Source organism: Spea bombifrons, chromosome 8 (assembly GCF_027358695.1).
Source record: "Spea bombifrons isolate aSpeBom1 chromosome 8, aSpeBom1.2.pri, whole genome shotgun sequence".
Lineage (NCBI taxonomy): Eukaryota > Metazoa > Chordata > Amphibia > Anura > Pelobatidae > Spea > Spea bombifrons.
In genome coordinates this window covers 45,372,792-45,386,800 of record NC_071094.1, presented here as the reverse complement: position 1 = coordinate 45,386,800, position 14,009 = coordinate 45,372,792, and the positions used below count along the sequence as shown (strand labels likewise).

The following is a 14,009-nucleotide window of genomic DNA, read 5'->3' as shown; positions in this document are numbered from 1 at the left end:
CTGCCGCTCCTAATACACAGACACCGGGACCCTCACCCCTCCTAATACACAGACACCGGGACCCCTCACCCCTCCTAATACACAGACCCAGGGACCCTCACCCCTCCTAATACACAGACACCAGGATTCTCACCCTCCTAATACACAGACACCGGGACCCTCAACCCTCCTAATACACAGACCCCGGGACCCTCACCCCTCCTAATACACAGACACCGGGACCCTCAGCCCCCCTAATACACAGACACCGGGACCCTCACCCCTCCTAATACACAGACCCCGGGACCCTCACCCCTCCTAATACACAGACACCGGGGCCCTCACCTCCCTAATACACAGACACCGGGACCCTCACCCCTCCTAATACACAGACACCGGGACCCTCACCCCTCCTAATACACAGACACCGGGACCCTCATCCCTCCTAATACACAGACACTGAGACCCTCACCCCTCCTAATACACAGACACCGGGACCCTCACCCCTCCTAATACACAGACACCGGGACCCTCACCCCTCCTAATACACAGACACCGGGACACAGACCCCTCCTAATACACAGACACCGGGACCCTCACCCCCCTTAATACACAGAAACTGGGACCCTCACCCCTCCTAATACACAGACACCGGGACCCCCACCCCTCCTAATACACAGACACCGGGACCCTCTCCCCTCCTAATACACAGACACCGGGACCCTCACCCCTCCTAATACACAGACACCGGGACCCTCATCCCTCCTAATACACAGACACTGAGACCCTCACCCCTCCCAATACACAGACACGGGACCCTCACCCCTCCTAATACACAGACACCGGGACCCTCACCCCTCCTAATACACAGACACCGGGACCCTCACCCCTCCTAATACACAGACACCAGGACCCTCACCCCTCCTAATACACAGACACCGGGACACAGACCCCTCCTAATACACAGACACCGGGACCCTCACCCCCCTTAATACACAGAAACTGGGACCCTCACCCCTCCTAATACACAGACACCGGGACCCTCACCCCTCCTAATACACAGACACCGGGACACAGACCCCTCCTAATACACAGACACCGGGACCCTCACCCCCCTTAATACACAGAAACTGGGACCCTCACCCCTCCTAATACACAGACACCGGGACCCCCACCCCTCCTAATACACAGACACCGGGACCCTCTCCCCTCCTAATACACAGACACCGGGACCCTCACCCCTCCTAATACACAGACACCGGGACCCTCATCCCTCCTAATACACAGACACTGAGACCCTCACCCCTCCCAATACACAGACACGGGACCCTCACCCCTCCTAATACACAGACACCGGGACCCTCACCCCTCCTAATACACAGACACCGGGACCCTCACCCCTCCTAATACACAGACACCAGGACCCTCACCCCTCCTAATACACAGACACCGGGACACAGACCCCTCCTAATACACAGACACCGGGACCCTCACCCCCCTTAATACACAGAAACTGGGACCCTCACCCCTCCTAATACACAGACACCGGGACCCTCACCCCTCCTAATACACAGACACCGGGACCCTCACCCCTCCTAATACACAGACACCAGGACCCTCACCCCTCCTAATACACAGACACCGGGACCCTCACCCCTCCTAATACACAGACACCGGGACACAGACCCCTCCTAATACACAGACACCGGGACCCTCACCCCTCCTAATACACAGACACCGGGACCCTCACCCCCCTTAATACACAGAAACTGGGACCCTCACCCCTCCTAATACACAGACACCGGGACCCTCTCCCCTCCTAATACACAGACACCGGGACCCTCACCCCCCCTAATACACAGACACCGGGACCCCCACCCCTCCTAATACACAGACACCGGGACCCTCTCCCCTCCTAATACACAGACACCGGGACCCTCATCCCTCCTAATACACAGACACCGGGACCCTCATCCCTCCTAATACACAGACACCGGGACCCTCACCCCCACTCCTCCTAATACACAGATCTCTCCCAGCTGATAATTTGCCCCTCGCTGGGTTTATATAATAGGTTTATTGATTGTTTGGGGTAATAAAGTGCCCGTGCGCTCGCTACGCAGGCGGTGCAGGACCCGTTCTCTCTGTATCTTCCATTCCCCCTCCCTTCCCCTGCTGGGTCCTCTTTCCCAATCCCCCCTCCCTCCCACCTCATTACTAGTGAGACGTGCAAAAGTCCACACACGCACCCTCGCACCGCAGGGAATTCTGGGAGAGGGATAGCCCTTAGCCTATAGCACTGACCTTGGCTCATAGCACCGGATGCTCTGCTTGCAAGGTATGGGGGGGGGGGGCACAAAATGAATAACACGGCTAAATTTATCCCGGAGAAAACCCGCGACCGGGGGACCGAAGAGACACGGCTCTTATTCCAAAAATAAAAAAAACTGGAAAAGCAGGCGTTTGATTAAAATAAAATTAAATGAAAATAAAAACCCCTGCTAAAAACACAAAACAAAATTAAAAGTAAAACAAAAATATCCTCTTTTCTAGGAGGTCGGAATGTTTGCTGGGTATGAGGGGATCGCAGGGTTCTACAGCCCTAAAAGCCCCGATAATGTGTATAGAAAAAGCAGGAAATGGGTTTATAAATTATTTAATCAATTAATTTAATTTCTAAAAACAAAAACTTAAAAATGTGAGGAAAGGGGGCCGACGGCCAATAAACGGCGAATCAGAGCATCGAGAGGTGATCGGCCCCGGCGTGGACCAATGTTTGCCGAAACGTGTTTTAATTGCAAACAGCGATCAGTAATCAGCGCCGCGGTGGGATCCGTCCCGTCATTTCTTTACAGCTTCGAGTCACAGGCGACGCGGGGAGGCCGGCGGAAACGCAACCTTCTCACCAAAACTTCCTGCCCCGCTTTCCCTCCGGCCTCCCCTCCCTCTTCCTCCCCGGGAAGATTGTCACGCGAAACCCCCATTATAGAATACCTCGGAAAACATATGCATGCGCGTACGTGTCAGACTAATGACAACAACACGGCCAGGAGGCTGGGAGCGAGGAGGTCGGCGACGTGTTTAATGGGTTAAAGAGACAGTCCCGTGTAAAGTGACCTAATGACAGCGACTCGTTTAATGGGTTAAAGAGACAGTCCCGTGTAAAGTGACCTAATGACAGCGACGTGTTTAATGGGTTAAAGAGACAGTCCCGTGTAAAGTGACCTTATGACAGCACCGTGTTTAATGGGTTAAAGAGACAGTCCCGTGTAAAGCGACCTAATGACAGCGCCGTGTTTAATGGGTTAAACAGACAGTCCCGTGTAAAGTGACCTAATGACAGCGACGTGTTTAATGGGTTAAAGAGACAGTCCCGTGTAAAGTGACCTTATGACAGCGACGCGTTGAATGGGTTAAAGAGACAGTCCCGTGTAAAGTGACCTAATGACAGCGACGTGTTTAATGGGTTAAAGAGACAGTCCCGTGTAAAGTGACCTAATGACGGCGCCGTGTTTAATAGGTTAAAGAGACAGTCCCGTGTAAAGTGACCTAATGACAGCGACGTGTTGAATGGGTTAAAGAGACAGTCCCGTGTGATGTCCCCTGAGAGTGACGTGTTGAATGGGCTGACACGCGAACCTGTCTGACCGGTGGATCCACGCCGTGGTTGATGTTTTATTTCATTCATAACATACGGATAACACGCTACATAATAGAGAACGGCGCGAGGTGCGAGACTCCTTTTAACCCCTCGTGTCCCGAGCAGGGAAAGGAACGGGAAGTGAATGACTGCGTCGGTGCGGACGGACTTCCTGCAAAAATATCTCCAACAAAACCATAAATAAAATACAACAAAACCAGACATCTTTATAGAACATCTTTAAGCGTCGAACAAAAACGTGCGATAAAAAAACAAAAAAAATACAAAATAAAAAGTTTGAAAACATTCTTCCGCTCGGAGAGAGCAGAGAGCGCGTGCAAAACGAAATGCGTCAAATGCCCAATGTCGCCCCAACGGAAATATAAGAATGCCCGGTGGCTAAAGGGTTAATAAGGTCTGTTTCTTCTTAATGACTTGTGGCTAACTTAACCGCTTAGGTACAGGGCAGGACCGGCCATCTTGAGACCCCCCCCCAGGCTGCTCCCAAATGCCACGGCATACAGCTGGGGCCACGACTGGACAGCCCAGCCTGAGGACACTGAAGTGCAAGGGGTTAAAGTGAAGCCGGGAGTTTGTGGGTGCGTGTCTGGGTACACGTAACACGTTTATCTATCCACGTACATGCATGCTAGCAGCTCCCCGTCCATACGCAGCCGGTTCCGCTGCCTGAGGTTCTACGCGTTCGGCGATCCTCCACCCGGGAGGAGGGACTGGCCCGCCGGGCCACGGGGCAGAGTGCGCTAGGAGCCGTATCAGGAACGACGCCGTCACACGGGGGCTTCTGCACACTGGGGGGGGTCGTTGGACGAGACGGATGAAGAATCCTGTATGCAGGACGAGTGCAATATGTCAACGGGGGGCGGACGAGCCGGTCCTGGACGGGCGTCTGTGCCGCGGAGGGCGTCTCCACCCGATACTGGAGCTGAAATTAATTACCCCGTAACACTTACTATATACCCCAACATGTCAGATCCCTCCGCCTACACCCCACAAAACCCCTCCCTGCAGCTCTAAATAACCCTCCTACTGCTCCATGTAGCCCCTCCCTATAACCCCTCTTTATTACGCAATATAACCCTCCATATCACTCCCCCCCCTCCATATCACTCCCCCCTCCATATCACCCCCCCCCCTCCATATCACCCCCCCATATGACCCCTCTTACCCGTCTCCGCTAGCAGTTGCATTGCTGCTTGCCGTGTGCTTGGGCCCCGTGCTGGTGCTTCGTGTGCCGCGGCGAGGAATCTCCATACTGGATCCCGGATCCCATCCTCTCGGGGTCTAGCTCTCCTGAACAGACGCACAAAACTATTGGCCGCCGCCATCAAGAAATCGCCCACATTTTCTAACATACAATATATGAGGAGTGCCGGGGGGGGGTCTCACTACCATTAATTTATCCCTCCCCAGTTGCCAAGATAATATGGGGTGGTTGACATAAGAACGATATACATGCAAACACAACAGGAGCTGAGGGCCCGGCCGGTGAGCTTACACTCTAGCCTCACGGAACTACCGTACAAGCTTCCTGGCAGGAACCGTGCGCTGCGGGCCCTGCACAGGAGCTTACAATCTAATGGTATATACCGTATATATTACTCGTAATGACAGCCTCCTGCAGCACATAACGGGCGCTCATAAGCAATCCGTTCCGGGAGGTTCATCCCGACGCCCGATTAACGAGCGCTCCTGCCGGGCAGCCTCCTCGCGCCGCCCCCTACGTGCCGGATTTCTGGTGGTCTGTATGAATGCGGCAGCCGGGGGCGCTGCGGGGCCAGTTTTCTCGCGGCGTCTCTTACCGGAATCGATTTTATTCAGGATCGTCCGGGCGCATTTCAGGAAAGCTTCTTCCACGTTCTCTCCGGTCAGAGCGCTGGTCTCCAAAAACATCAAGTCTGGAAAAACAAGGGTATGAGAGTCAGGGGGACCCCTAGAGTGCGGTATTGGGGGGGGGACACCCCCTAGGGCACAGCATCAGGGGGGCCACAACCCCAAAAGCCTGCATTGGGGGTTCCGCCGTCTCTCACCGTTCTCCTGAGCGAAGCGAGACGCCTCCAGGAACGTCACCTCTCTGTCCGCATCCAAATCCTTCTTATTCCCGCACAGGATGATGATGATGTTCGGACTGGCCAGGGTCCTGGCGTCGGTCAGCCAATTGGTGAGAGCGTTGTAGGTTTCACGGCTGGAGGGGGAGACATATATAGGAACAGATATTCATCTACTTTAACCGCACAGGGGGCCGGCTCGGTGATTTATCTATACATTATACAGGGGCCGGTCACTGATTTATCTATACATTATACAGGGGCCGGTCACTGATTTATCTATACATTATACAGGGGGCCAGTCACTGATTTATCTATACATTATACAGGGGGCCGGTCACTGATTTATCTATACATTATACAGGGGCCGGTCACTGATTTATCTATACATTATACAGGGGGCCAGTCACTGATTTATCTATACATTATACAGGGGCCGGTCACTGATTTATCTATACATTATACAGGGGCCGGTCACTGATTTATCTATACATTATACAGGGGCCGGTCACTGATTTATCTATACATTATACAGGGGCCAGTCACTGATTTATCAATACATTATACAAGGGGCCGGTCGCTGATTTATCTATACATTATACAGGGGCCGGTCACTGATTTATCTATACATTATACAGGGGCCGGTCACTGATTTATCTATACATTATACAGGGGCCGGTCACTGATTTATCTATACATTATACAGGGGCCGGTCACTGATTTATCTATACATTATACAGGGGCCGGTCACTGATTTATCTATACATTATACAGGGGGCCGGTCACTGATTTATCTATACATTATACAGGGCCGGTCAGTGATTTATCTATACATTATACAGGGGCCGGTCACTGATTTATCTATACATTATACAGGGGGCCGGTCACTGATTTATCTATACATTATACAGGGGGCCGGTCACTGATTTATCTATACATTATACAGGGGCCGGTCACTGATTTATCTATACATTATACAGGGGCCGGTCACTGATTTATCTATACATTATACAGGGGCCGGTCACTGATTTATCTATACATTATACAGGGGCCGGTCACTGATTTATCTATACATTATACAGGGGGCCAGTCACTGATTTATCTATACATTATACAGGGCCGGTCAGTGATTTATCTATACATTATACAGGGGCCGGTCACTGATTTATCTATACATTATACAGGGGGCCGGTCACTGATTTATCTATACATTATACAGGGGCCGGTCACTGATGTATCTATACATTATACAGGGGCCGGCTCACTGATTTATCTATACATTATACAGGGCCGGTCACTGATTTAACTATACATTATACAGGGGGCCGGTCACTGATTTATCTATACATTATACAGGGGCCGCTCGCTGATTTATCTATACATTATACAGGGGGCCGGTCACTGATTTATCTATACATTATACAGGGGGCCGGTCACTGATTTATCTATACATTATACAGGGGCCGCTCGCTGATTTATCTATACATTATACAGGGGGCCGGTCACTGATTTATCTATACATTATACAGGGGGCCGGTCACTGATTTATCTATACATTATACAGGGGCCGCTCGCTGATTTATCTATACATTAAAAAGCGTGAATGACAGCGGGGCCCCTGGCCCTCGGCCACATACCTGGCTATGTCGTACACAAGCAGTGCTCCGGCTGCCCCTCGGTAGTAACTGCGGGTAACTGACCTGGGGAGAAAAAAAAAAAAAGAGAAAAAAAAACCCCAAAACAATGAATGCATTTATAAAACTGATCCTTATCTGAACAAAGTTAGGTGCAGAGGGTTAAGCATGTAATGCGTGTTTACAGACTCAGAACATGGTTAGACTTCACATACATAACACACATGACGCTCCATGTGCAGCAACCTGCAACACTGTTACTAATGTATTAAACATTCAGAAGTCTTCATAACTCGCTGGGCCGCCCTCTGCTGGACACGTGTGAAAACTGCAGGTCTGAAGTGTGGAAGGAGTCAGACTCTGTATAGCGCAGCGTGGGAGGGGTCAGACTCTGTATAGCGCAGCGTGGGAGGGGTCAGACTCTGTATAGCGCAGCGTGGGAGGGGTCAGACTCTGTATAGCGCAGCGTGGGAGGGGTCAGACTCTGTATAGCGCAGCGTGTACCTGAATCTCTCCTGTCCAGCCGTGTCCCAGATCTGCAGTTTTACTGATTTGCCTCCAACATTAACGATCCGAGACCCAAACTCCACCCCGATCGTGTGATTGGAGTCCTGTTTAACTGCACGACAAATAGGAACGTTCAGAGGCGGGCGCAGGACTCGGGGGGGCGCAGGACTCGGGGGGGCGTGTATATTAGGTCTCTCTCTATAACGATCACCACTTACACTTGCTTTCGATGAACTGGTGCAGGAGGCAGGACTTCCCGGTCCCCGCGCTGCCGATCACCAGAAACTTGAACAGAAAGTCTGAAAAAGCCCAAAAATTCCGCATTCAGCATTTAAATACAAATTAATAATTATATCATTAGCCCTCCATCTACACCCACAACCTGCCGGCGGACCGGCCCCATCCGGCCCGGCTAGTCGCCCGTTTCACCCAAACCTTAATCAGTCGTTGGTCTCGTCTTAGATTCAGGAGCCGTATGCCTATCCTATGCATGTTTAATCCCCTCACTGTATTACCCTCTACCACCTCTGCTGGGAGTCTGTTCCAATTATCTACCGTAATTAAAGCTGCTGTTCCACTTCCACAAACCATTCATCGCTCTTCTCTAGTATGGAGAAAAATCAAACTCGGCAGATTAAACATTTTTATTTTTCTTCTTAGGGTTAATCAGCCCGCTTTGGTGTCACATGACAATTATCCATTCCCTGAAAAATTAGGAACGGGACAGGGAATGATTTCTGGGGGCGGGTTCCAGGCGGCCGGCGGGATTTCGTTGAGTTCTGGCGAGTCAGCGGGACGGCAGCTTCAGACAGGAAGTTTCTCTTCACCGCACGTTAACCAAAACATACATGCAGGAAATAGATACGGTGATTTAACCCCTCAGACACCGTCCAGCCCTGGTGATCCAATGACTCAGATTTAGGTTCCCCTCTACAGGCTATGAGATTTTCATGAAAGGAAAATTTGGGGGGCAAATGTATAAACGTGGGGCAGTTACCGTGGAATATTCCATCGGGTTACTGGAGAGGTAGAGCCAAAATTACCCATCGGTAATGCCCCCCTACCCCAGTCACAACACTGCATCCCCCAGGCTAACAACCCCCTCCCTGTCACTATCAGTAAGTGTCAGTTCCTGCCCCCCAATACCCCCCCTGTATCAGACAAAGACCCACAATATCAGACACTCCCCCCCAATACCACAGACACTGCCCCCCATACCCCCAGTGTCACGGACCCTGCCCCCCCTTGTCACAGACCCTGTCACCCCCCCTTGTCACAGACCCTGTCACCCCCCCTTGTCACAGACCCTGTCACCCAATACCCCCCAGTGTCACAGACACTGCGCCCCAATACCCCCCAGTGTCACAGACACTGCCCCCCCCTTGTCACAGACCCTGTCACCCAATACCCCCCAGTGTCACAGGAACTGCCCCCCAATACCCCCCGTGTCACTAGTCCCTCAGTATGTACAATAGACAGACATGGCGAGCCTCTCACCGTAAGTCTCAGACATATTGCCCGTTTGGGGAGTCCCGGCCCCTCTCCTCCTCCTCTGGCCCCGGGCCCCGGCCTGTCTCCGGGTCTCCTTGGTGCCTCAAGATGGCGGCCCCGGCTTCACCACCCGCTGCTGCCCACACTCTCCTTCCCAGGCTGCGGCATCACGGAACTTCAACCATGGCGGCCCAGGTTTCACCGCCTGACATTGCCCACATCCAGCGTGCAATGCGCGGCAGAAGCTTCCGGGTCTGGAGCGGGCACCGAACCTGGCTTGGCCAATAGGAAAGCGCAATGGAGGTTTATCTGCATATGGGCGTGGCTATCAGACTGCACCTTGCGGAGGGCCCATTGCTGAGGGGACAGATTACAGGGGCATGAGGGGAGCAGGATGGGGAATTATTGCCTATTACTTACCCCGCAAGGGCCGGGTCTGGGGGCTGTTGGGTAGAAATCCCACCGACAGCAAAACGACTAAAATGCTGCAAATCTCTGCAAAAAAAATGCCAGGAAGAAAATTGCAAAAAAGTCCTCGTTCTGTTATGTGAACCCCGATCTACTAAATCCCCCGACTGCGGGGAACAATAGAATGGCTCGGTCTTAATCACCTAGCCGGACTCTCTGACTAAAGTCTATGGAGGAACGGACTTCATTAGCATTGCCATAAAGCATCAGCTCAGTGCGGTGTTTGAGGCTGGAAAGTCACCCAAAATATCACATGACTGACAGCGACGGCGGCTCCGGGTCTGCAGATACAGGGGGTTTATGTAAAAGGTGGAGAATTATCTGAAACGGGGGGAAAAAAAAGAAAAAGTTACGGTAGACAAGGCCCCTGGGCCGGACGGTAAACACCCGAGCTGCATCGAGAGCCAGGTCCCAGGTTTTGCTAATCTGGGCGTTAATTCTTTGCAGGGGGTTAAGACAGAGTTGGGGGCCGGGCGGGCGAGTGACAGATGAGGTTCAGCATAGATAAACGCAAAGTTATGCACTATGGTGAAAATAATAAAAATGCAACCTATGCTATAAATGGAAAATCCTTGGGGGAAAAAACTACCAATGAGAAGGAATAACGGTTGACAACAGACTTGGTAACCGTGTGCCCAATGCCAGGAGGCAGCTGCGAGGGCCAAGAAGGTTTTGGGATGCATAAAAAGAGACGAAAAAAGTAAATGATAACATTATATAAATAAATGCGGGGCTGACATAAAGAGCTCTCCAGCGACCCGTTCATTAACAGAAATATACAAAGAACGAGAGGTCGCCCTCTGAGACGGGAAGAGCGGAGATTTCATCCACGACAGAGGAAGACATTCTTTACAGCGAGGACAATAAAGGCACGGAATCCACCGCCAAGTTTGGTGCTTATCAAATACATTTTATATATATATATATATTACTGTATACAGCGCTGGGGGTTATATTACTGTATACAGCGCTGGGGGGGTTATATTACTGTATACAGCGCTGGGGGTTATATTACTGTATACAGCGCTGGGGGTTATATTACTGTATACAGTGCTGGGGGTTATATTACTGTATACAGCGCTGGGGGTTATATTACTGTATACAGCGCTGGGGGGTTATATTACGGTATACAGCGCTGGGGGGTTATATTACTGTATACAGTGCTGGGGGGTTATATTACTGTATACAGTGCTGGGGGGTTATATTACTGTATACAGCGCTGGGGGTTATATTACTGTATACAGCGCTGGGGGTTATATTACTGTATACAGTGCTGGGGGGTTATATTACTGTATACAGCGCTGGGGGTTATATTACTGTATACAGTGCTGGGGGTTATATTACTGTGTACAGTGCTGGGGGGTTATATTACTGTATACAGTGCTGGGGGTTATATTACTGTATACAGCGCTGGGGGTTATATTACTGTATACAGCGCTGGGGGTTATATTACTGTATACAGCGCTGGGGGGTATATTACTGTATACAGCGCTGGGGGGTATATTACTGTATACAGCGCTGGGGGTTATATTACTGTATACAGCGCTGGGGGGGTATATTATGGTATACAGCGCTGGGGGGGTTATATCACCGTATACTGCACTTGGGTTATATTACTGTATACAGCGCTGGGGGTTATTACTGTATACAGCGCTGGGGGTTATATTACTGTATACAGCGCTGGGGGTTATATTACTGTATACAGCGCTGGGGGGTTATATTACTGTATACAGCGCTGGGGGTTATTACTGTATACAGCGCTGGGGGGTTATATTACTGTATACAGCGCTGAGGGTTATATTACTGTATACAGTGCTGGGGGTTATATTACTGTATACAGCGCTGGGGGGTTATATTACTGTATACAGCGCTGGGGGTTATATTACTGTATACAGCGCTGGGGGTTATATTACTGTATACAGCGCTGGGGGTTATATTACTGTATACAGTGCTGGGGGTTATATTACTGTATACAGCGCTGGGGGGTTATATTACTGTATACAGCGCTGAGGGTTATATTACTGCATACAGGGCTGGGGGGGTTATATTACTGTATACAGTGCTGGGGGTTATATTACTGTATACAGCGCTGGGGGGTATATTACTGTATACAGCGCTGGGGGGTTATATTACTGTATACAGCGCTGGGGGTTATATTACTGTATACAGCGCTGGGGGTTATATTACTGTATACAGCGCTGGGGGGTTATATTACTGTATACAGCGCTGGGGGGTTATATTACTGTATACAGCGCTGGGGGTTATATTACTGTATACAGCACTGGGGGGTTATATTACTGTATACAGTGCTGGGGGTTATATTACTGTATACAGCGCTGGGGGTTATATTACTGTATACAGTGCTGGGGGGTTATATTACTGTATACAGCGTGGGGGGTTATATTACTGTATACAGCGTGGGGGGTTATATTACTGTATACAGCGTGGGGGGGTATATTACTGTATACAGCACCGGGGGGGTTATATTACTGTATACAGCGCTGGGGGGGTTATATTACTGTATACAGCGCTGGGGTTATATTGCTGTACACAGCGCTGGGGGTTATATTACTGTATACAGCGCTGGGGGTTATATTACTGTATACAGCACTGGGGGTTATATTACTGTATACAGCGCTGGGGGTTATATTACTGTATACAGCACTGGGGGTTATATTACTGTATACAGGGCTGGGGGGTTATATTACTGTATACAGCGCTGGGGGTTATATTACTGTATACAGTGCTGGGGGTTATATTACTGTATACAGCGTGGGGGGTTATATTACTGTATACAGCGTGGGGGGTTATATTACTGTATACAGCGCTGGGGGGGTATTATGTATACAGTGGGAGGGTTATGTTCAAGGAAAAAAAGTTTAAGGATTTGCCTCCTTGGTTCTTGGGGAAGATCTTTTTGCCACCTGTAGGGGTATGTGAGAAGTTATTAAAACAATAGTTTGTCCACCAAAAAGCTATAAAATGAGCCCTTTATATATATATATAAAATATATTTTATATAAAAGCAAATTAAAATCAATTTCTTTAATTATTTATAATTGGTCACCAGGGGGCGCCGCTGCGCAGCGTAAGGCTGTAATTACATTATATTTATGGCTAAAAAGAAAAGTATTACGTTATTATTATTATTATTATTATTATTATGTATTTACAGAGGAAGAGCGAGTTCCGTAACGCTAATAAAATAACGGAAATCAAATTAACAAAAATATTCAAACTAATCGCTCACGAGATTAATCCATTGTACGGCGCTGCGGAATATGACGGCGCTATAAGTACATATTATATATAAAGGACAAGACCAACCACTGATTAAGGTCTGAGTCTTTACAGCAGGGGAAACGGGCGACTAGACGGGGGCCGGATGGGGCCGATCTGCCGGCAGGGTCTGAGTTTCTATGTTTCTATTGCAGTTCCCTCTTCCACCAGCAGGCATCTCTCTTACGCCACAAAGCGAGTTCCAGGACATTGAACACAATTTACTAAAGTGTGAGTCGAGCGAAAGGACTATTTTAGAGACTCGAGAGACTCCGCAGGTCTCCTCTGTGACGACCATTTATTTAATTACCCCCCAAAAAGAGTGTTATTCTAGTAAATACAGACCTTAGAGAGACATCAGCGGCACATTCTTATTATTATTATCATTATTATCATTATTATTATTATTATTATTATTATTATTATCATTATTATTATTATTATTATTATCATTATTATGAATTGTTTTCTATAGCGCCATCATATTCCATAGCGCTGTACAAGGGGATGTTTTCTACAGTAAATACCTTTTTAAAACACTGAAGCTTTTTGTATCCAGAACCCGGGGCTCGGAGATTTCACCGGCCGCCCCTGTTCCGGGTATCTGGATAGGAGTGGGGGGGATTCGTTAACCCCCGTGTGTCCGCACCTTTGCCAGGATCTGCACTGAGGGGCATCGGGAAGAAAAATGGGGGATCCGGTGAGGAAAGAGGCGTATTGTGGGAGGAAAGTGTCCCTCTTTCTTCCACTAACGTTACTCTTTCCTCCCCCTCCCCTGTCCAGCGCCCCTCTTTGTAGTATAGGGGGGCAGTAGGGGAGGAAAGAGGGGTGCGGGAAAGGAGAGTATTCTGTGAGTCTGGATATTAGAGATGGAGCCCTCGGGCCGCGGGATCAGCTTCTGCCGAGCGCCCAGGTGTGATGGGATCTGTACCTGCGCGGCGGGGG

General features: G+C 49.8%; 1 protein-coding gene across 1 annotated transcript; it reads right to left on the bottom strand.

Moving 5' to 3' along the window:
• Positions 1-4,814: 4,814 nt before the first annotated feature.
• Positions 4,815-9,528, bottom strand: RAB4B (RAB4B, member RAS oncogene family). The gene is made up of 7 exons (XM_053473415.1): positions 9,324-9,528; positions 8,045-8,125; positions 7,824-7,938; positions 7,323-7,385; positions 5,668-5,822; positions 5,440-5,535; positions 4,815-4,930 (listed from the first exon to the last, which is right to left on the bottom strand). Exons 1-7 carry the CDS (start codon positions 9,337-9,339, stop codon positions 4,815-4,817), a joined length of 642 nt encoding a protein of 213 aa, XP_053329390.1. The 5' UTR covers positions 9,340-9,528.
• Positions 9,529-14,009: the final 4,481 nt, after the last annotated feature.